This window comes from Uloborus diversus, chromosome 9, assembly GCF_026930045.1.
Source record: "Uloborus diversus isolate 005 chromosome 9, Udiv.v.3.1, whole genome shotgun sequence".
Classification (NCBI taxonomy): Eukaryota; Metazoa; Arthropoda; class Arachnida; order Araneae; family Uloboridae; genus Uloborus; species Uloborus diversus.
In genome coordinates, this window is record NC_072739.1 from 80,488,923 (window position 1) to 80,511,402 (window position 22,480).

General features: G+C 32.2%; 1 protein-coding gene across 1 annotated transcript; it reads right to left on the reverse strand.

The window, feature by feature from the left end:
- Window positions 1–1,022: 1,022 nt before the first annotated feature.
- On the reverse strand, window positions 1,023–16,941 carry LOC129229755 (protein DGCR6-like). Its single transcript, XM_054864126.1, has 5 exons — window positions 16,706–16,941; window positions 14,417–14,577; window positions 12,411–12,514; window positions 6,504–6,575; window positions 1,023–1,283 (listed from the first exon to the last, which is right to left on the reverse strand). Exons 1-5 carry the CDS (start codon window positions 16,813–16,815, stop codon window positions 1,149–1,151), a joined length of 582 nt encoding a protein of 193 aa, XP_054720101.1. The 5' UTR covers window positions 16,816–16,941; the 3' UTR covers window positions 1,023–1,148.
- Between the last annotated feature and the right edge of the window lie 5,539 nt (window positions 16,942–22,480).

Below are 22,480 nucleotides of genomic sequence, written 5' to 3' on the forward strand. Positions count from 1 at the left end.
ACTTTTCATTCTTGTTCCTGGATCAGAAGGTATTATTCCATTTCAACATGTTTTTTTTTAAATTTCTGAAGGCTTCACCAATCGTAACTTTTCCGTCTTAGAGTATTAAAAAGAAACGTTGGAGCAAAATTTTTAAAAAATCGCTAAAAACATGAAATTTTCCATTTTTTTTTCAAATTTTTAGGCTCGTTGCGGGATAGGAAGATATTATCCGATTTTAAAAATTTTTGTTTTGTTTTGTAAGTTTTCATCAATCGCAACTTTTTTGCACTATTACGATTCGAAAGTAAAAACTTTGTTTTTTTCGTTCCACCCTAATGGGCACCCCTGGCGAGCGGAACAATAATTTTCAGCCAAGCATGCAAACGTTACCAAACACATACTCTAAGTTCACCATTACTGTGGCTAGAGATGCTATTATCTTATTCACCACTTTCTCCTCATGTTGACAACCAGTTTCTACCTTTGATTCAGTAAAGCAAAAATGTGCATTTTTTTTTTTAATGTGGAATTCTGCATACAGTTTCAGAAAAATTTATTTAATTTTTAGTGAAGCAAGATAAAGTATTGTTGAAAACATACTGTTGCGTTCATGCAAAATATCTAACCATGTTCTCCAATGTTAAGTTAACGCTACCGGTGATAAAACCTAGAATGCAGAAATCCTGTCGACACCATGTCTCTCTCCATCCCACCGGTTTTGTTTCACTTTCCCGAAAAAAACTGTCACTAAAAGTATGCAACATCTTGCCTTCCTCTCTTTACACTATTTACAAAAATATAAAAAAATCTCATTTTACTAAAATAAAGCATGCACTGTTGCAACACATGTTTGTGGAAGATGGTTGGTCAGATATGCTTGGTTCATTTAAGTGACATGTTTGATTCAAACGTTGGCAGTTTTTTTAATCTTAAAGCTGAATTTAGTTCTGTTTTTGAGGATTTGATTCATTAAAGCAATGGATTCAATTACCTGGCACTCATTATATAACCATTTTGGATGACACATGCAACAAACAAAATAATTTAACAAAAACATTTATTTACAAAGAATCTTATACAAAAAATTACAAAAAATATTTGCAACTAAGCACAAAAAAAAATAGGCATTCATATAACAGATTTAATACATTGTGAGTTTCGTTAAATTAATGCTCAACACGATCTCTGATAGCTCGAATAAAGTTCAGAATGTACATCTGAAGTCTCACATCAGTGTCTTTACTACTCACAAAAAAACCTGGAACACCAATTTTTTCTAAGGTCACTTGTTGATCATTCACCTATAAACAGAACATATAAATTAGATGAAAAAAGTTAATAAGTTGCATAATACAGAAGTAGAAACTAAAACAATTTTTACTAAATTTTAGAGCATATCCAAGAAAATTAAACAATACACAGAGTGCTCCTTCAAGATTGGATAAACTTTGCAATATTAAATTCCCTGTTTGAATTATGTAAAAAAATCCCATACACTGCATTTCTATGACCCATGGTTTTCGGAAAAAAGAAATGGAGGGAAGTATAATGTCATTTCCAGTATAAGAGAGAGAGAGAGAGAGAGAAAGGGCTATCAGTCAATCCAGGGTTATGAATGCATGCCTTGATATATGCTAGTGGATATCTGAAAATCTTATGTAAACTTCTACAAATATCAATGTTGAGATTTTTAACCTTTTGGGGACGGGCGATACACCTGTCATACCGTTAGCTTTTTTTCCATAGAGGACGGGGTTGAAATTTTCATTTCTACCCTTTGGAGATGGGGATTTTCCGAAAATTTCATACCCCCTCCACTGGGGGATTACAGCTTTGAGTTTGAACGGCGATGTCGTGTAACTTAAGTGCTTGCTTATCTGTAGTTTAGGGTTACTGCTTCTTTCGTGTCGCAGACCACTTTTTGGCCGCAATTGCTCTCCAAAGTTGGATAAAATATTAATGGTTTATTTTAGTATAAAACTTTTCTCTGTTTCTTCCATTCCAGAATAAATTCAATGTGTTGCTCAAAAAAAAAAAACGTTTCATATCCCATATTATGTATTATTTATTTCAAAAAACTCAGCATATTAATTCACTACAAAACTTGTTTTTATATATGCTCTAATTTTTGAACTTCTTGATGAATTGTTGAAGCATGTATAAATACAGTGATAAAATAGTTCATTTTATTGTAAATCCAAAATAATCCGAGTGTGTGATTTTTTTTTCTTTCAATAACATCATTTTCTTTCTTTCTTTTTGTTGTTTCTTTCTTTCTTTTTCCTTTGGCATGAGTAGACATTTTTGATTTTGTACAAATTTTTCTCATAAGGTAACATTGAAATTCTACAGTCCAATTTTTTTTTGAGGAATAATTTTCATGGGTTTTAAAGAATATTCAAGTAAAATATATTACTATATCAACCAAGAAATTTGACTTTTTTAATGAATAAATAATTAATCTTGACCACCGAACCTCTTTGTCCTTCTATTAGAACAAGAAATTTAAATTATTTACAATTGCATTAACGAATGGTATATTCTTGAAACAGATTTGCCATCATAAGAATCTTAATTTTGTGAAGCTTTAATGCTTATCACTTGCTGTGAAGATTTTGAATTGTCAATAATATTCCTATTTCGTACGAGCTAAAAAAATTCATGTCTCAAAACTTTTCTGTTTCTCGATTTCCAAATGAAGAAATGAAAGTAGATATCAAGTTAACTGCTTAAATACTATATTGATATATTTATCATGTGAGAATAAGCATGATGCAATGTATAATCCTTTCATTTTCAGGCTATCACAACATTCTACTTCTCTTAACAACAGTTTTTTAAAAATTCCAAAATTTCTATACCTTTTGCACTTCTAATGTTGAGATCCCCACTTTCCATTTGTGGTGTAATTATCTCCTTTGGGAATTTCTTTCTCTTTTTCACAATTGTTCCACAGCTGTTTATAGAATGATTTTCGAAAAGGTCTATGTAGAGGCTGGGAGATGAATAATAGTTATCCATGTGAATGCTTCAGTTTTCTTATTTTATTGGAAAATTCGATTGAACTTTATGGAAACATTATATGGACCATATGAGAGCATTTGAAACAGTTTTACTTTGTTTCCTGTTTAGTTTCTTTACCATTTGAGTCCAACGAAGAGCTATCACGCTTCTCTTGTGCTTCGCCGCTGCTGTTTGTTGCTATAGTGAGGTACGTAGTAAAAAAAATTACGGAACTAAAAAATTAAAATTTGTGTTCTGTACAAAAAGGAACTAATGAAGCTTTCGCAGAAAATCTCTCGTTATAAGTGGGCATAAAAATAATTTTGTTGGTAAAATTTACCGCTCACGTAATAATTAGAATTAATTGCAGATGGATCTATTATTTTTCAAAAATAAAAGAAAATAAAAAATAACGACGCACTTTATTCCACATTTTAGAATAAGGAAAAGCAAACTCTTCAGTACTCAATTAATGTACACCTTATCAAACAACTAAATTTTACTAGAAGAAAAAAGATCATTTAGTTAATCTGAGATTTTCTCTAAAAGATATTTTTAAAGATCATTTTTTGATTGACTGATTTAGCATTAAGGATTAATGTACTGTTGTCAGGGTTGGCAAAAATCCCGGGGTTTTTTTTTTTTTTAAAGTCCATGGACCCAGGACTTTTTAAATAAAACCCAACTAAAGCTGGGTTTTTTAAAAGAAATGTGTGGTTTTTTGTCTTTTTTTAGGGAAAATGTGGGGTGCTTGTAGCATATTGTAGCGTAAGTATATGGGTAAAGCTTTTTTTACCCCAAGCAAATTGTCTTGGGGTAAAAAAAGCTGGAAAATTCAGCGTTTTCTGAAGAAAAAGTAAAAAGCATAAGGAAACCCAAGAATGGTGAAGTTTCAGATTTTTTAGTTTCCATGATTACCAACAGTTAGGGCAAAGTTCTTTCTCGAGTGATAAAATCTACTGTTCGTTTTTAATTACTACATTTCTTTTGCATTTTACTTTATTGTATTTCATTTTGTCATGCAAAACTACTGTAGAACCTCAAGTAGTTTAAATCCCTTTTTACTGAATTCCAGCTCAATCAAGACATTTCTTTGAATTTTATGTTTCCTGTTTTTCTATTTCTGTGTACAGAGTAAGAAATATTAAACTTTTTCGTAAGATAATGAAAATACTGTACATCCCATTCTGTTTTCGGTCTAACCATTTGTAAAACCTGTTAATTTCTAAAAAATATACCCTGTTTATTCGAGATTTGTGACGTGTTGATTTGCAGGAAATAATTCACATAAAAGCCTTTTAGCTAGAGTAGTTTCCTCTGTACAATCTACAAATATTGAGAAAACCAGACGTGACAGGACTTAGTCAAGATAATTTGAGTTATTTATTGACCAGTTAAAAAAAAGTTAAATATATTTATTTAAAATCTTTGAAGTATTTTTTAAATGCTGTTAAAAGTTAAGAAATACTATTAAAGTTCAAAATTCATTTTTTTATGTCCGTTGTCTGTGGTAAGAACAAATAAAAAAGAAGTTTAAATTGTGAAAGTATTTAAATTAATTAATTTTTTAAAAAACTTCTCAGAAAATTTAAAAAACCCCAAAAGTGAGCTAAATAATGGGATTTTTCAAAAAAACCCATTGGGTCCAATCCGGCCAACCCTGACTGTTGTGGCAGAAAAAGACAAACCCTTTTGGATAGAGTTTCCATGGGAAAATGAATTTCATACAGAGATAAATGAAGAAGGAAATTAAATGCTGAACCTAATATAAGACTGAAACTGTTGGGCAAGACATTTGAGCCAAACTTAGATTTTCTTTGTTCTACAATCACTCTATTAAGAATGTTTTCAAAGTGGGCAGAAACTCAAAGAATTATCACAGGGTTTGCTCCATTGAATTGTTTTGTAATTTTTTTTAAATATCATTTTAGCTTGTAGCAATGTTTGTACTTCAAAATGTTTCAATCATTTTTTTATCTCCCCCCCATTCCAAAAAAAAGTCTCCCAAATTTTATTGTGTGTGTGTGTGTGTAGAGGAGGGGGGGGGTGCTTGTCACTTAGCACTTGGTGCACAAAAGGGTTCGCTAAACTCGTAGATTTCGGAAGGGGTTTGAAAGGCAAAAAAGGTTGGGAACCAATGTTCTATATATAAATTTCTTTTAGAGTATAATTTGTTTATTTCAAAGCAAGTTATAAAACTAGCATTGAATAACCAATTTTTTTTTTCATCTTTTATATAAAGTGAGACATAATGTGGAAACATGACACACACACACGCCTCATATTTTTATTCCTATTATATCCAAACTTACAATTTAAAGGGGGAAAAACTGAACAATAAATAATTATTTCTTTATTGGAAAAGGTTCAAAGAAGGGCTAAAAGACTAATAAGCATATTTTCAGATTTAGACTGATACCAGACTTAAAATACTTAATATGTATAGCCTGGAGCAAAGGAGAGTCAGATAGGACATGATTCACTTATTTAAATTTATCAAACTAAAAGATGTTTGCACGGAAAGCAGGACGAGGGGTCATTGTTTGAAGCTATTCAAATCTCAGGCTAACCTGGAAATTACCTGGACTAACCTGGGCAGAGGCTGCAATAAGCAATTGGATAGATATCTTTAAAAGGGTAATTGATATTCATTGGGAAATAATAAATAGACTAAGGCCAGCGTAGCTGGGCCCAGAGCCTGTTGCTGGTTATCAGTTGTATTTGTTTAATTGATAGCAAGTATTAAAATAATTGGAAAAAATACCTTTGAAGCAAAATTCTAAGTTTTTGTTTTTTGAGGGAACAAAAACATTTATTTAACGTAATTAAATAAATGATGACCTAGCTTTCTCTAAAGTGGAGTTGATCTTTCATTGCGGTATTTGACTCAATATGAAATACCCCTTTGAAAGGCAGCAATTATAATGGAACAACAATGGCTTATTGCTCTAAAGATTGCCATACTAAGCAATAGCCATGCATGATTTCCTAACTTAACAATTTGCTTAGCAATGAACAGTAGTATGCACAATCACATATAAGTATGGCTCTGCATGAAGACGAAATATAACTTTTTTAATAGTTTGAAAGATAGTTGTAGAGTAATTTTACACAAGTTTGAAATCTGTTTACGTAACACAAGTATAAAAACATCTTTAAAATTATTTTGCATATTTCTTTTGCTCAGACTAAATTATGAACATTTAATTTCTGTCATAAATCACATAAACCCTGTAATTAGTTTTGCATCAAATGTAAAACTAATTAGGTTTACTCCCAGTTTTTCTGACATTTAAAATTTCCTCCCCTCTAAATATATCCAAAGGTAAGATTGAAACTGAAATACAGGGAGGAGGAAATTTCGTTTAGGCGAAACTGGGAGAACACTACTAATTTTACATCACCTAAAAAATGGATTTTGCATCAAACATCAAACTAACTTTGCGTCAAATGTATTTATAAACAAAATAAAACAAAAACAGAAATTTTATACATGAACGGTTAAAAGCAGTACTTACTGCCTGATCCAGTTCCAATATAATTTTCATATCCAAACGATTTAACTCTTCTTCTTGCCATTTAATTAACTCCTACAGTTAAAAAAAAAAGTTAATTGCGAAGTAATTTTATCAAACATTTTAAAAAATTTTAACACTTTTAGATTCTTCTGAAAACTTTCAGAAAGAAGGCCTATTTCAGACAATATCAATATTTTTAACGCAGTAACCAAGACATGACATGAGTCAAGCTCTAGATATCTCGTTTATGCATAAAAAAAAAAAATAATAATTTTCTCGTACATAATTAAGGATAAACAGACAAAAAATATCTATAATGAATAAACAGAATATTATACTTTCTAGTTTCTACATCACAAAATAATGTATTCTACGTTCAGGGCTGGATTTAGGGGAGGGCAGGCAGGGCTACTGCCCCGGGGCCTCCACAAAAAAAGGGCCCATACAATTTTTACCCCTAAAAAATTTTTACAAAATATCCTAACTTTCATAGGTCAGCAAATTTTACGTTTTTTCTCCCAGACATTTTTTTTTCCGTATTTCTACAAAGAATGCTTGCACAAAAATAATATTATCGATATATCAGAAAGCCCTGATTGCAAGTATCCATTTACTATCAATTTTTGATTTGATCGAGCATTTCACAGAGGCAATATATATATATATATATATATATATATATATCTTTTTTTTATTCGTAATTTGTACCTATGAGTTAAAGAGAAATAAAGTAAGTTTAAAAAAATCTGGTTGAAAAATGGTTAACTTTGGAGGTCATCCTTACAACTTCTCACTTCTTGAGCTCAAAAATCTAAAAATTATTTGACAAAATGACTTGAATGGAAATTTTTTAACGAAAATATCTATTGAACATGTTGATTTTCTCCCACTTCCCTCCCCCTTTTTTTGACACTTTTTAATAATAACAAAGAATTCTGAATTAATCATTAAAAATCTGTTATAATTTTCTATTAGCAACAGACTAGAATAGACACTCTTTTTTTTTTTTTTAACAAAGAAAGGATTTAGCCCTTTAAGTTGGTGAAACCCCTATAATATATCAAATTGGATATTTTCAAAAATATGATCTTTTCGAACCCTGATTAGGGGCCTCCACTCCTTCGTTGCCTCAGGGCCTCCACACTTCCAAATTCGGCCCTGTGTACGTTATACATCAAAGAAATATAATTTTGAATAGCAGATATGGTTAGTGGATTTTTATTTAGCAGCAGAGAAAAAGGTGTTTATTCTTCTTCTTTTTTTTTAATTCCAAACAACGTACTTAGTGTGAGTGCATTATGAATACAGCAAACTGTTGACGCACTGTTAAATTCGGACGCAAGCATATGGGCACAGTGGCAAAATATTTTGTAGTTAAGTGGCAAAGATGGATACAAGAGAGGGGCGGTCCCTCTCCTTGAGCAAGATACAGGAACCTTCTACAGATATATTTTCGATATTTAAGTTCTAAAACCAGCAATTTTACATAATCTTCATTGGTGTTAGGATAAAGGTAACTCATCCCCGGAATTGTCACAGAATTGAAGTCTTTAAAACGCAATTGTAACCCATCTCTTATTGCTCTGGAGATAGGGACCAGAATGGATTTTTTTCAAAATTGAAGTTCCAAAACCTCGGTTTTAGATGGTCTCAGATGATATTAGAGGGAGATCAAGGGCTTCTCCTGAATATTTTTCAAAAGAAACACAACAGTAGAACACTTTTAATTACACAAAGGTAGGCAAAGAGAGGTTCAATATACTCCTTTGAAAATTTTTAGTAATTAAAGTTTCAAGGAGTAAACAATAAAAAATCGCCCCCTCCTTGAACATTTTCTGGATCCGCCCTTTTTAAGTAGTTTATGCATGAGAACAGTTTCAGCTATAATATTACATTTTATACAATTGTTACCTTTAATAAAAAGTGTGTCAAGAAACGTTTATTAGCTTTATCTCAATTTTTTAGTATAAAATACTTTATTTAAAAAACAATGTATCAAAATTTTAAGTAATAGGCCAAGGTGTTGATCAGGGCATGAAAATTATTCCTACATGCTGAGAAGAACATGTAAAATTTCCAATTGAATGGGTGGCATGAAAAACGTTGTATGTTGAAAACAACTTTTCACTGCAGCCAAAAAACGAATGTGCTTTGTACAATGTACTAAACAAGCTACTGAGAGCAACATACAACGTTTTCCCATTCAATTACGTATTCACTTCCTATTCCATGATTTACACTACTACATGACCATGCTTGCTCACGACGCAGTTTTGCAACATACAACGTTCTTCCATCAATCATGAACGCTTTATTTACAAGGAAAATGCCAATGAGAACATTCACTGGCCGTGTGAACGAACTAAAAACACAGTTGATTAATTTTTTGACTAAACTCATCATTTTTCCACTGAAAAAAAAATTTGCCTGCCATCCATTCAATTGGGCATGTATTTTCTACCCTAACAGGCATGCAAATACTTTTTAAAGAAATACATGAGCAAAAAATAAATATGTTACACGTTATTGGAAAAAAAAAAACAGTACTGCCATGCTAAGCGCAAAAGTCGTATCTGCAGTTATGTTTTAAATGAGAAATTGCTATTTAAAGTTTTGCGCTTCCATGTATTTTATTCAGATGAAACTTTTTCAGAATTTTTAAAAAAATATTTCCCATTGGCGAATGACCACAAAACACTGTATTTAGGTAAAATATGTTACAAAGACCGACTGGGGACCCTAACTCAATTTTGATAAAAAGTCCAGATACAACTTTTGTGCTTTGCACGGCAGAGTACCTCTCATGCATATGCCATGTTACATGTACACACCAATTTATGTATCACAACTGTGTTTACTCTGCTATGTATGAATAATATATACTCTTTTTTGTGTATAAAATAAATTGCATAAACAAGGTTAGTGCAGATTTAATATTTTTGAAGTAAATTCTTTATCAACATACTATTGTCGGAACAATGCTTAACTAAGGAATACGAAAAATCACAAATCCTGTTTTTCAAACTGGATGGTTTGCATAGCACTCAAAAAGGGCAACCTACTGGTTCAAACGATAGTTTTACACTTAAAGTTACCTATAAAAATGAAAACAGTAAAATAACTAAACGCATCAGGTGGAAAAGAATTATTGTTTTATCTCTCCTGAGAAGTCCCAATTTTCACATTCATTAGTATAGTATGGTGCCGACGATACCAGAAGCAGATACAAGTATGTTATCCTTTCATTTATTAATATGCAATTTGAAAAGATGTTAGGGCATGTAAAAGTTTTGTTCAGGCATGTATTTTCTTGACGAATATTTATATGACACTCTTGATGAATATGTATATGACGAATATATGACACTCTTGGTCCAATATGTAAAAATTTTAATCTTTTTCAAACTGTGGTAGACACCAAATTTGCTAAAGCAAGGATTGAATTTTATCATTTTACAGGCAACTTAAAATTTAAAAAGTGTAATGGCTTTGCCTTTCAATATTCAAATACAACTACTTAATATTATTCGTTTAACAGAATTCATTGAACATTTACTTTTTATTGTTAATTCTTTTTTTTTCTTCTTTTAACATAAAGCCTATCTCCCCCCTAACTCAAAATGGGAGCAAGCAAACAAAACAACCAATGTATTCAATTATTAGAAGGCATTGAGAACAGCTAAATTTGTCATTGGCAAGTTGAAAATAAAATGCACGTTAAAAATGGGTAATTTTGAAATAAACAGACATAAAAATTTGCAGAATCCAACTCGAGGAGAAAAAAGTAATAGCAAGATTTCACAGGAAAAAATTTCAGAAAAGCAAGCAGCTATAATGATGTTAATATGAAAGGCCAATGTAAGAAAAATAAAACAAAAGTTTAAAAACTTTGCAGAAAATTCAAGGTTTAATTCTAGAAAAAAAAATTCAGCTCAAATAAAAGAAAGATGTAACAGTATTTTATTGCAACTTAGGTGGTTACTATCAAGAGAAAAAACAAATGGAAAAGGGAGAAGACAGATATTTTTACCAAAACTAATTGTTGGGATAAAAAAAAACAACAGTTAGTTGTAAAGTAAGACAAAACAACGTTAGATGAAGCACAAATTTGTGTTTCATCTAACGTTGTTTTGTCTTACTTCACTGTTCAGCACAAAGGTATTTATTTATCTTAACAGTTAGTTGGTTGAAAATTTAGTACAAGTATTCGGTTGTACCAATCTGATTAAAAAAAAAAGATGTTAATCTCATAATATCCACTTGAAAGATATGTAGTTAAATATCCTCCAAAATGGCACAATATACTCAATTAGAAGCAAAAAGTATGTGGTTGAAGTTGTTATACAAGTTTCAAAAAATGGATGATACACTATACCCCTGATTAACCGTGTGCGGATTATCCGTGCAGCCAAAAATTTCAATTTAAAAATTTGGAAGTGATTAAAGCTAAAATTTTATTGCATAACTCATTACTAGTATTAATCCAAATCTTTTTGTATTAGTAGAGTATCGTAACTAAACCCGAAGATTTCACATACAGCAATGTACTTTACTTATGGTCTTCAAATACACACTTTTTGCGTGCTTGGTCATTTTTGGATTATCCGTGTTTTTGGATTATTCGTGTACACCCATGCAATAATCAGCACAGATAATCAGGAGAACAGTGTAGTAGGATTTTAAGCTTTTTTTCTTTTTTTGCTAGTGTTATAAGCAATTTTAGATATTTTCTTCAAAAAAGAGGAAAAGAAAGTGCTATGGATGAAATAGTAAAAATGAACTTTACTCCTGCTTTACTTCTGGAGGGGAAAAAATGTTTATCACATTGGATCAAGCAGGAATGTGTGTGTGCAAGTGTACGTGTGTGTAAGTGTGTGGAAATAGTCCCAATTTAGTTCATGCATATCATACGAGGTGACAAAAATGGACACACATATGCCTACACACATTTCTACACACTTACACTTACACACACACATTCCTGAATGGTCCCATGTGATAAACATTTTCTTTTTTCCAGAAGAAAAGCAGGAGTATGTCGCGAATTTGCTCTTTCGTATAGTCGTTTTATTCGGAGTACCGCGTTGGGTAAGTTTCCATACTTTTGGGATGGTTTGCCGCTCCGATATGTAAGTGAGAATCAGCACTTTAGTCCCAAGTTTTTTATTGAAATAGGAAAAAGGGACACACCACAATTCACATAAAATATTTACATCTCGTATAGTATGATTGCTCGAAAAACAAAAATGTCCAAGAAAGTCAACGAGAGACGAGACATCTCCGGAGCTCTAATGGCATCCTTCCTCCTCTCGTCCCGTTCTCCGCATCTCTCCCTTTCGTCCAGTCATCCGGTTCCCACAAACCCCACTCGAAAGAACTCCCACATCCGGTCAGGGGTCAAGACCGGAGTGAGAGGCGACCTTGGACGAGCGTGGGAGCAGCTGTTCACGACAGAGTAAAGTTTATATCTACTATTTCATCCATAGCACTTTCTTTTCTTCTTTTTAAAGAAAATATCAAAAGTTGCTTATAGCACTAGAAAAACAAAAAAAGCTTCTAATCCTACTATCATCCATTTTTTTAAAAACTTGTATAACAACTCCAACCACACACTTTTTGCTTCGAACAGAGTTTATTGTACAACATGCGTTGGTTATTATTTAACAACATATCTTTCAAATGGATATTATGAAATTAACATCTTTTTTTGTCAGATTAGTACAACCAAATACGTGTACTAAATTTTCAAAAAAAAAAGTAATGAATACATTATTTTTCTCTTTTTAATTACAAACTGTGGTCCATAAAAATTTTAACATGAATAAAGACCATGATAAAATAGATTCTAAGTGCATACTGATGGATTTCTCAAAAAAAAAAAAAAAAGAAAAGAAAAAGAAACCTTACCGAAAGTTCTCTAGCTTGTTTCTCCTTCAAGAGTTTAATATAAGCTGGATCAGTTTCAAATGATAAAGAATCTTTGTGCCTCTTTAACATATCATCACTTGCTTCTAGTAGAGAAATGAAAAGCATTACATTAATTTTAAAAATAGTAATTAAAACACAGATACAAAGAACTTTATTAGAGAAGCATAAAATAATATCATGGGAAGTGCAACTTACAAAATGTGAAAAAAATAATTCTTTGTTAAATGTGAAACAATTGAATTTTTTTTTTTTTTTTTATTCATGATCAGCACATGTCATTTGATTTACAGACAAAAAATATTATTAAATTTGCAAGAATAATATAACATCAATATTATCAAAAAGAGTTTTTAACAATAAAAAAAAAATCAGAAATGGACACTCTATTAGTTTCTTGTATTAAATGTATTTTTAAAAAACTAAAAGCTGATTTTCATTCAATGCTAAAAATCAAAGTTTTCAACATTACAAAACTTATTCAAGTTTATACAATATGATAATAAAAGAAGTAATAGGAGATTAAGATTGCTAATACTCAGTAAATGGAACATAATTTTTTGACTACTTGAAGTTGACTGAGCAGTAGGGTGGGTAATCGTCCTATGGTAAAAAAAAGTTTCTGATTTCCATTGTGCAGGGGGAGAAAAGGTGCCAAATGATGTTTCAAGGTTATATATAAAATTTCATTTGATTAGGAGTTCATTTTCTGCCTCCAGATTGAGTTTGAAAAACCTGTATTTAAGGAAAAAAGTCTATTTTCATAAAAAAAAAACTGAAAAAGAAAACTAGAAATATATATAACAATTTAAGTTTGTCCAAGTATAATCATTTTTTTACAAAAACGTTTATGACAATCATTAATTTAAAAAAATTAAAAATATTCATCTTAAAATAGCTTGAAAGTTCTTATTTTCTAGTTTTGGCATAAGTTTCCGGGACTCCAATTGGTTCTTTATTACAGCTTCTCTTTTTGCACAAGGTAGGTAAAACTTACATCATTTTTAACTGCCAGTCCACAGGGGTGCCCATCCCCATAGAGCAAAAGCCCCCCCCCCCCCCCCCCAAAAAAAAAAAAGTCAAAAAAATCAGTAAAATCTCTTAAAAATTTTAATGCCACACTCTGTGCCATGAACCCTCCTGATGGGCAGCCCCGCCTTTCAGTGTCCTGTGTGTATGGCATGGCAGGCATAGTAAAGTTCTTTTTTGCCTGAAACAAACAGTTGAATATCTTATTCGGAGATTGATTTCAGGATTGGTGGCTCAGACCGTCGCAACAGAGACAGCCTAACAACTGAATTGGTCGCTAAGGGATACGTCATCAAATCAAGGCAACTTTCTTTTCACTAAGATGCATATTTCCAGCTTATTTTATGATAATGTTCGTCAGCATATGCTGAAGAAAGCTATTTCCGAAGAACTTGGACTACATTTAAAACATAAAAGGTAAGTTTTGCTTTTTTTGGTACATAACATTCTCTTTCATCATGAAAGTAGCTTTTCTTAAACACTAACTGAGAATCCAGGTAGTTGCTGGATTAGTTGACTATGAAACATAGATAATGCTTTGACAGCACTACAGGTTGAAATTTACTCAATACATTTCAGATTTTCTTAGCGGAATCAAAATATTTATGCATGGACAATGCTCGTCTAATTGAAAATTTCTTTTCTTGTTGGTAAAAGATGCACTTAATTTTAAAATTTAACCAGCTGGTTCGAAATTTAAGTCAAGAAGCTAGCTAAACTTAACCATTTTTCAATAACTGTATCCAAAAATTTCGCTATGAGATGAAGTCCATGGATTACCTGTTTAAAGAATATAAACATTTAGAGTAATATCAGAGAGTAAAGGAAGTCAAAACAAGACTATAGAAAATTTGATGGTTGGGTTAATTTAAATAAACTAATTTAATGTTAAGTTATTGCTCTAATTAATAAACTCCTAACACATATTAGTACAAAACAGACTATTTCCCAAGTTTTACCTTTTTGGGTATTTACAACATTCATTCTCTTTTCCATCAGACTCCTTTCTGTTATTGCCTGAATGTCAGTCAGACCTTTCACAATTTCAAAAACATTGTTATCCAATAGAGAATTGGCTAAACTGGATAAAAGCTCATTAGGTAGCCTTTGCTGATACATTCTAAAACAAAGTGTAAGACATTATTGGTGTTAAGCAAAACAAAAAGTAAGAGACAAACAGATATGAAGTCAGTACAAGATACCTTTAAAAATAAGATTAAAAGATAAATAGTAAACACTAAATTGTAGAAACTAATGATTTTACAAGTTGTTTTTTAAAGAAAAAAAATTGTTTCACAAATGGTCATTATTAATAGTATCAAAACAGAAACTGACAGAAAATGAATTCATAAATTACTATTGAAATTTCTATTGTTTTTCAGGGATGCCCATGAGGAAGGGGGTCATGTTGTAGACTAAGCCACAAAAGGTTGTAGAGTGGTGATTTTAAGGGGTTTTTTTTTGGTCTTGGTTATGGGCAGAGTTGGCAAGTTTAAGCCAAGGTGGTTAAAACTAATGGTAGAAACCAGTTAAAACCTGCATGGCAAAAACCCCTTTCTGCCACTTTTGAGGCAGAAACTCACAAATTGACATAAAAAGTAAATACTGGCATAAACAGGAAATGCTTGGAGAAAACAATTAAATGTTGACAAAAGAGCAACTTATTTACAATCAGGATTGTCCTATCTTGTCCACCCCGGAAAAAAACGCCGGAAAAAATATTACTTTTTGCATTGAAAAAGGCGTTCCCTGTAACGCCGAAACACGTGTCTGCTGTAATTGGCAAATTTATGCTTTTTTTTAACGTTGTTTTTCTTACTTTAAGTTTGAACAGATCTAAAATTACCTTCGGGTTGCAAAACACAGGTTAGTTTCGCCAGGGATGTCATGCTTAAAAAAGTATCACCTCATTGGCGAGAAAAATATTTCAATTTTGTGCAAAAAATCGGATGTAGCCAAATGGGGGGTTATATCACATCTGTACTGTGAGTTTATTAACTTCACTTCTGGAAAGAGCTCTGGAACTAATCGCATAAAATGCCTCCAGTGGCCCAAGCTTGATTATTAGCACGCCAAAATGCAATTTATTACGTGTAATCTGCAATCTTTAGGAGTTTGGATTTTGAAAGAGGGGAAAATTTTATCTGTTTGCATTGCCGCATCCGCGTAAAACCAAAACTCATCCACGTAAAATAAAATAAAGGTTTCAAATCTTAAACCGCATATAAATAAAACCGCGTAAAATAAACCCGCTTAAAACGAGTCTACTGTACTAAGTAAAATAAGAATATTATATTACTTTGTTATATTAACTTTTATACATAACTTTTTCGTTATTTTTAATAATAAATGAACAATATTACTATGATTAATATAATTTTTATATTGAAAATACCGCAGTTGAAAAAATGAATATTGAAAATATTGTGATATTTTCAAAATAAACATTGGATATATATTGTGATATATATCGGCAAACTCTGGTGGGCACCAAAGAGGAAAAAAAAGGCCAAATAAAGAAATGTCAGGGTAAAAAACAATTAACGTATGCGAATGCGACAACTGTAAAACATCTGTCTACTTTGTACACAGAAAATTAGGAAGATTAGCTTGTGTATAAACTGTTGCGCAGACAAATAATCTTGTACGTACAATTATTTTTTATTTTTGCTCTTAAGGAACAAAAGTTGTCATTAATCTATTTAAATATTTGGGTTTAAACTGTTTTCTGCAAAACTTGGAGAAAATATTCATTTATTTTGCAGAAGATTTCTAAAATGTAACTCAATGAAACCGAAACAATGCTCGATAGTTAGATTGAAGTTTAAATGAAGAGTAATAATTGTAAATTAGTTTATTTTAACATAATTTTTCAAAATATGTTACGTAATGTCGGAAACTATGCAGGTTTCTTTTGCGAGGGTCAAAATGACCCCCCCCCCCCCCCCCCCCCGTATTTCTAGGTATGCGAAGACCTCCGTAATTCTAATGTTAAAGTCATTTTAAGTATTTATCATTTATTATGATTATTCACTCTGTAGGAAAAAATATGTTCGTTCACAACCTCAGCTTCAATCTGCTATTAGCTTACACTAATTATTCAGCGTTTCATTATAGCATACAGGATTGTTTGTGTTGATATTACGATTACGGTCTACAATTTCAAGAGTACATAGTTTCAAGAGAAGATTTCAACAACTGCATACAAACATACAAAAGTTGTATAAAAGATTTAGCACAAAACTTACAGTGGAATCTCTCTGCACATGCTTTGCAATTCACGAAGAAGCCAATAGTGTTTTTCTTGTAAATTTTCTTTTTTTGTTAAATCATCTTCAGACGTTGAATAGTTACTCATTTTGAATTTGAGTACAAGAGAAAGAGAAAACCTACAATTACAAGAAACAAATTTGTATTTAAGAACTTAACGCATATTTATAAACAATTTCTTTAGAAGACCTTCAAACCATTTACGTCGTTAAACGTCAATACGGGACGCATGAAACGTTTGGATATGAGGTCTCTTCTTTTCAATTATTTTCATTTTTAAAAATGTCGAAGAGAAGAGACTTAAGATCTATGTCTCTTATTGTTTTTGAGCAATGGCGTCAAATGTAATGTAGTATAACTAATTTGGTTTCGTTTCGAGATTTCCTTTTTACGTGTCGATTCATGTCTTAGAGTGAATAACCAACACAGAAAAGATCTGATACAATCGGAAATGAATGTTTTTGTTTGCTTTTTGCCTGAGTCCCCGTGTGTATAGATACAATCGAAAAATGGATTGACGATGCTAGATCATCGGTCGTTGTACAACCCTATAGTTTCAGTTCTGGAAAAATTGCAGACGCATTAGTAGTTTTAAAATTAAGAGGTGTAACAGTAGACCAACAAGGTGGTAAAAAAGCTCATTAAAGTTGTGATAATCGATAACGATCGTGTAATCACAGGAAGTTACAATTTTACTATAGTGCCTAGAAGGCACTATAGTAAAATTCCCCTTCTAGGCACTATAATTTTACTGATGAAGAGCATTATGCTGATTCAGACGTCATAATATTTGTAAAAGATGCATTCTTGAATAAGAAGCTTAGGGGCAATTATGAAGCAATTAACAAGTCATACAGTTCCTCACTACCAACAGATTCATATCAAAGTCTTCCGAGTATTTATTTTGGCAATGCTAGTTGCAGACCATGTCGAGGCCCACTTTCAAACAAAACTGAAAGAAAAGGGTTTAAAATGTATGCTCGGAAAATAAGCAAATAGGAAAAAATGTTGATGTCTGTTTTCCAAGGTTAAACGGTCAAAATTGTATCGAATTGATTTGAAAAAGCAAAAAAGTCAATGCATACAAGCATACTTATTAACACATGGGTCGATTTTTAGAGCACTCAAAAGAGGGCTCTAAAAGAGGTATAGACATCAAACTATTGATAGATGGAAAAGCATAGCGATTAATGCCAACTATAGTAAATGATATCATAAGGTTAGGCATTAAAGTTAGGGTTGACAATACCTGTGGGACTGGGGGCATTGCACATAAAAAAAGTTATAATTGTAGATGACAATCTTATTGTAACAGGCTCACTTAATCTGACCAACAGTGACCAAAACCATAATCTGGAGAATCTTCTAATAATGGAGCACAGATACATAAATTCTATATTTAAAGAAAAAATTTTTATTACATGATATTCGTGCTTCGTTGTGTGTTTTATAAATTTAAAAGTTTCTTATGCATTTACAGTGTGACAGAGGACCGTCAGTATGAAACTTGATTACATTTTTCTCGCTTAGAGTGATTTTGTGTATATTTTAACGATCAAGAAATGTTTTCATTATTTTATTATTTATTTATTTATTTTTATTTTTTATTTATTTATTTTTATTTATTTATTTTTATTTATTTATTTATTTTTTGTATTTTCCAATAAAGATTTTTGTTTTTCATAATATTGCATTACTGTCAGTCTTTTTATCTGTTACAGTTTTATGAGAACAACTAGCATTCCCGTACCCGGCATTGCTCGGGTAATGGAATTAGCAGGGGTTAATAGTGCTTGGTGCACCTAGTTTCGAAAATCCCCTATAATAATTACTTATTACCTATAACTTTTTCTAATTTGGGGAGGATCCCGGGGCCCCTGGACTCCTTACATATATGCCTTTGTCCTTAACCGATCTTTAACTGTTATTTACGATCCTTTTAAAGTATTGATTATCTTTGCAAACACAGGCCATCCACATTTTATTCATTACATCATAAAAATGAACGCAATAGACAGAAACATTATGATTTGACTTGAGAAAAGCCTCGAAGAACCACGTGAGAAACAAAAACAATATCAAATTTATAGTTCGCTATCGATCAAAAGTTGAGATAAAGTACTGAATAATGATTTGAATGGAGGAAAGCCTTCGAAAATAAGGGATTTGAATACAATGACAGGTTTTAATTTCGCTGAAATTAAGAGGTTTTAATTAATTTCTTCCGAACTAATTGAGATTTCGAAAAATCCTTTCTTAGTGGTTACTTTCGTAATCATGCGGACATGCCTGCCAAATTTCAAGTCTGAAGCTTCAGCGGTTTCAGCTGTGCGTTGATATATGTTATCTCAGGACATTGATTTTTATATATTAAGATATAATGAACCAGGAATGTTTTTTAAAACTCATATCTTCCCGCCCGCGGACGCATGCAGGAATTTAGTTGAGGAGTCGTGGGCAAGTCAAACATGAATTTAACTTCACGAATTAAAGTTATAAAAAAGTTATTAATTTATTCATAGTTGGTCATTTTAAATTTATTTCTTGAGTGGGTTGGGGGGGGGGGGGGGTTGTAGTGTCCCACTCCTTAAATGCGCCCTTGACCCCCTCCAAACTCTTAAAATGCCCCCCCCCCCCTTAAATACACCCTTGCTCACCCTACTTGCAAATTGCCGCCCTCCCCCCCCCCCCCCCGGAGCAAAAGGTCTGAAAGAAACACTGCACCTAAATATTGCACATTTAATAACATTTCTTCGAGTGATGAATGGAATTGAAATTAGTTGTCTTTTGGGAGTGTTGTGAATTGTTACATAAGGAAGTTTTTATGTAATAGAGTTATTGGCTTTTTTTTTTTTTTTTTTGAATGAATGAACATTTCAGAGAATTATATTATCAAATACTCATTAATTAAAGCTTAGCATAACTAAGGCTTCACTTGATACGTGTTTCTAAGACGCGTATCGAATGGAGCCTTGTCATAACGAATATTGCAGAAATATGAATTGATTAGATTACACTCCTTTAGCGTTAGCATACTTATGGACTGTAAAAACCAGCTGTCTTCTCCTAAACCAGTTTTGGGTAGTCCAAAACCCAATCCTGGTTGGACAGTTATGCGAAAATGGGTCAACTCACCAAGCAGTACTTTTGAGTAAGTTGAGTTCAAAGTTGAATCCTAATGCCCAGTTTCTTCAAAGTAGGTGTTCATTAAATAGCATAGTAATACCAGTAGCGTAACTAGGGGTTGGCAGGAGTGGTTCTCGCCAAGGGGCGACATTTCGACTGGTCTAAAAAAAAAAAAGAGTTCTTTTTTTTAATTATAGAATTTGAAAAATGCTTTAATTTTTCTTTTAATTCGCAAGAAAAGAGCTAAAGGGTGTATATATATATATACACACACATATAACATCTACTGAGAAGGAACATTAGGCATCACTGAAAACAATTCTAAAAAGCAAAATAAGAAAAAAATTACAATGCTACCTCCTAAAAAAAATTTTTTTTTTTTTGAGGTTACAATGACCTCCGGTGATTTCCCATGTGGGAGACCCTGGGGGGTGGAGGCATTTCTTTTGTTCGCCAGGGGCGCTAGACCCCATAGTTACGCTACTGAGTAATACAGAATTTGGCTTAAATTATCTTTGCATCCCATAGCTATCGGTAACTCACTTTGCATAACACTCCAGTCGGCCGCACCGGGAAGAATCCCAGTGCATCCTTCTCTTACGGTGTTTTCTTCTTCATCTCCTTTTTATCAGGAAGCGTGAAATTTTGCAGAAATCGTTGCAAATGGATTTCTTAAAACCAGTATGAATGAAAATAATCCAAATAAATAGAAGTATTCCCACAAAAAATGTACAGGAGCAAGCAATTCAGTGATGGACCTAGGTGAACAAGTCGGAGCCCTTGTCCCCGACGGCAACTCCTGAGGCGCAGCAAATTCTTCCTATTTCTGCAGGGCCGACTCTAGTAGTTCTGCCGCCCTAGGCGATATTGACAAGTGCCGCCCCAATAATAATAATATAAATAATAATAAATGAATAAAATAGAAATACTAGTAAAGTGCTTAAAATTTAGAGTTTCTAGTTAAATTCCAAACTGGAGTTTTCATATCCAAGCACTGGTACGCACTTTAAATTATCTTTTTTAACATTAAAGTAGTACATCTTATGGCACTGAAACAGATATTAATATTTTGCAAAGACTTTTAAATCACGCAATTTGGCTCCTCTAAAATTAAATTGAATTTCTTGTTAATTTCTGAATTATGTTTTGCATGTCCAAGCACTGGCGCACACTCTATAAGCCTAAGTTATTATTTTTTTATTTAAGCATCGAAGCAGTGAATCTTATGGCTCTGAAAGAGATTCATACTTAAAAGAAAAAAAAAATTCAACTTCGAAATTTGCCGCCTCTAAAATCTGCCGCCCTAAACGGCTGCCTAGGTCGCGTACCCCAGGAGACGGGCCTGTAGTCTTTGTAAACGTCATTGGATTGCTAGGGACGACCTGCATCTGAGCTCTATATGGGTTAAAATGATTAGCGGTTTAATTTTAGGGTCTTCGGAGCCAAAAAATAAGTTTGAATGGGGGCCATGGTTCAAGCACCAAAGATGATAATTATTTGGATATTACTAGAAATGGAAATAGGGGCTCTGATACGAGTAGTAATTTGAACTATGATGATTTAAGAAAGTTCAGGATGTTAAATAAAAGCAATTTGGGTATGCTTAAAGTTTTCTATACCAATGCTCGCAGTATAAGGAACAAGATGGAAGAATTAAAATGCATAATTATAGATGAGAAGTTGGATGCTATTGGAATTACAGAGACATGGGCTACCAAATTTGATGCAGATTTATTATGTACTAGCGAAAATACCCGGCGTTGCCTGGGTTAGCAATAATTATGAGAAACAATCGTTACTTGCATTTGTTTTCTGTTTTAAGTGAAAGAACTTAAAAACACACCTTTGTAACGTGATTTAAAATCTAGCTTCTTCCTTACTCATAAAACTAAAGTAGCAGTAATTAAAAAGAGCAAAATAGTATTCATTTAGAAACGAAAACACGAAATTTAAGCGTATACAAATGTGAAGAATTTCCTAAATATGAAATTAAACTTCACATGTTTAAAAAGATTTATCAGTTAATACTTATTTTTTTTTTATATTGAGTCTTACCTTCTCTGTATGTCTATTGAAGAACGAACTGTTTAAAAAAATGTAGCCGCGCGCCCGTGATCCCCTTAAACTTGCTTTAGTTATTTTGGAAAATTTTAATTATTGTGGGTTCTTGGTGCGATTTAAAATATTATCGAATTTGCAGAAATCGTTTTGGGATATCTTGGATATTGCTCCCCCTCCTTACTTTGCAAAACGGTACGTTACTAATTTTTGTTAAAGAGATATTGTCGCTATATGCTAAAATACTTTTGGTCAAAATAAAATGGCGCTAAACAATTTCATCCGTAATGTTTCCAAAATAAGTAGCAAAATTTGACGCTGGTTTGAATTTGTGCGCAAAGTCACATTAATGGAAGTTTTTGTGCTTTTTATGGATTTGCCTAATTTAGTTGCTGGATTATTTTACAGTAAAAAAAGTTTTTAAAGATTCTTTGATTGGCGATATTTTTTTTACATTCTGAAAGCTGACAAACATTATTACATAGTCTTTGTCTTCAAAAACCGCGACAGTTGAAGAAACTGCCAAATGCATCCGCTACTAAAATCTTTCTACATAAATTTTGGCGAGG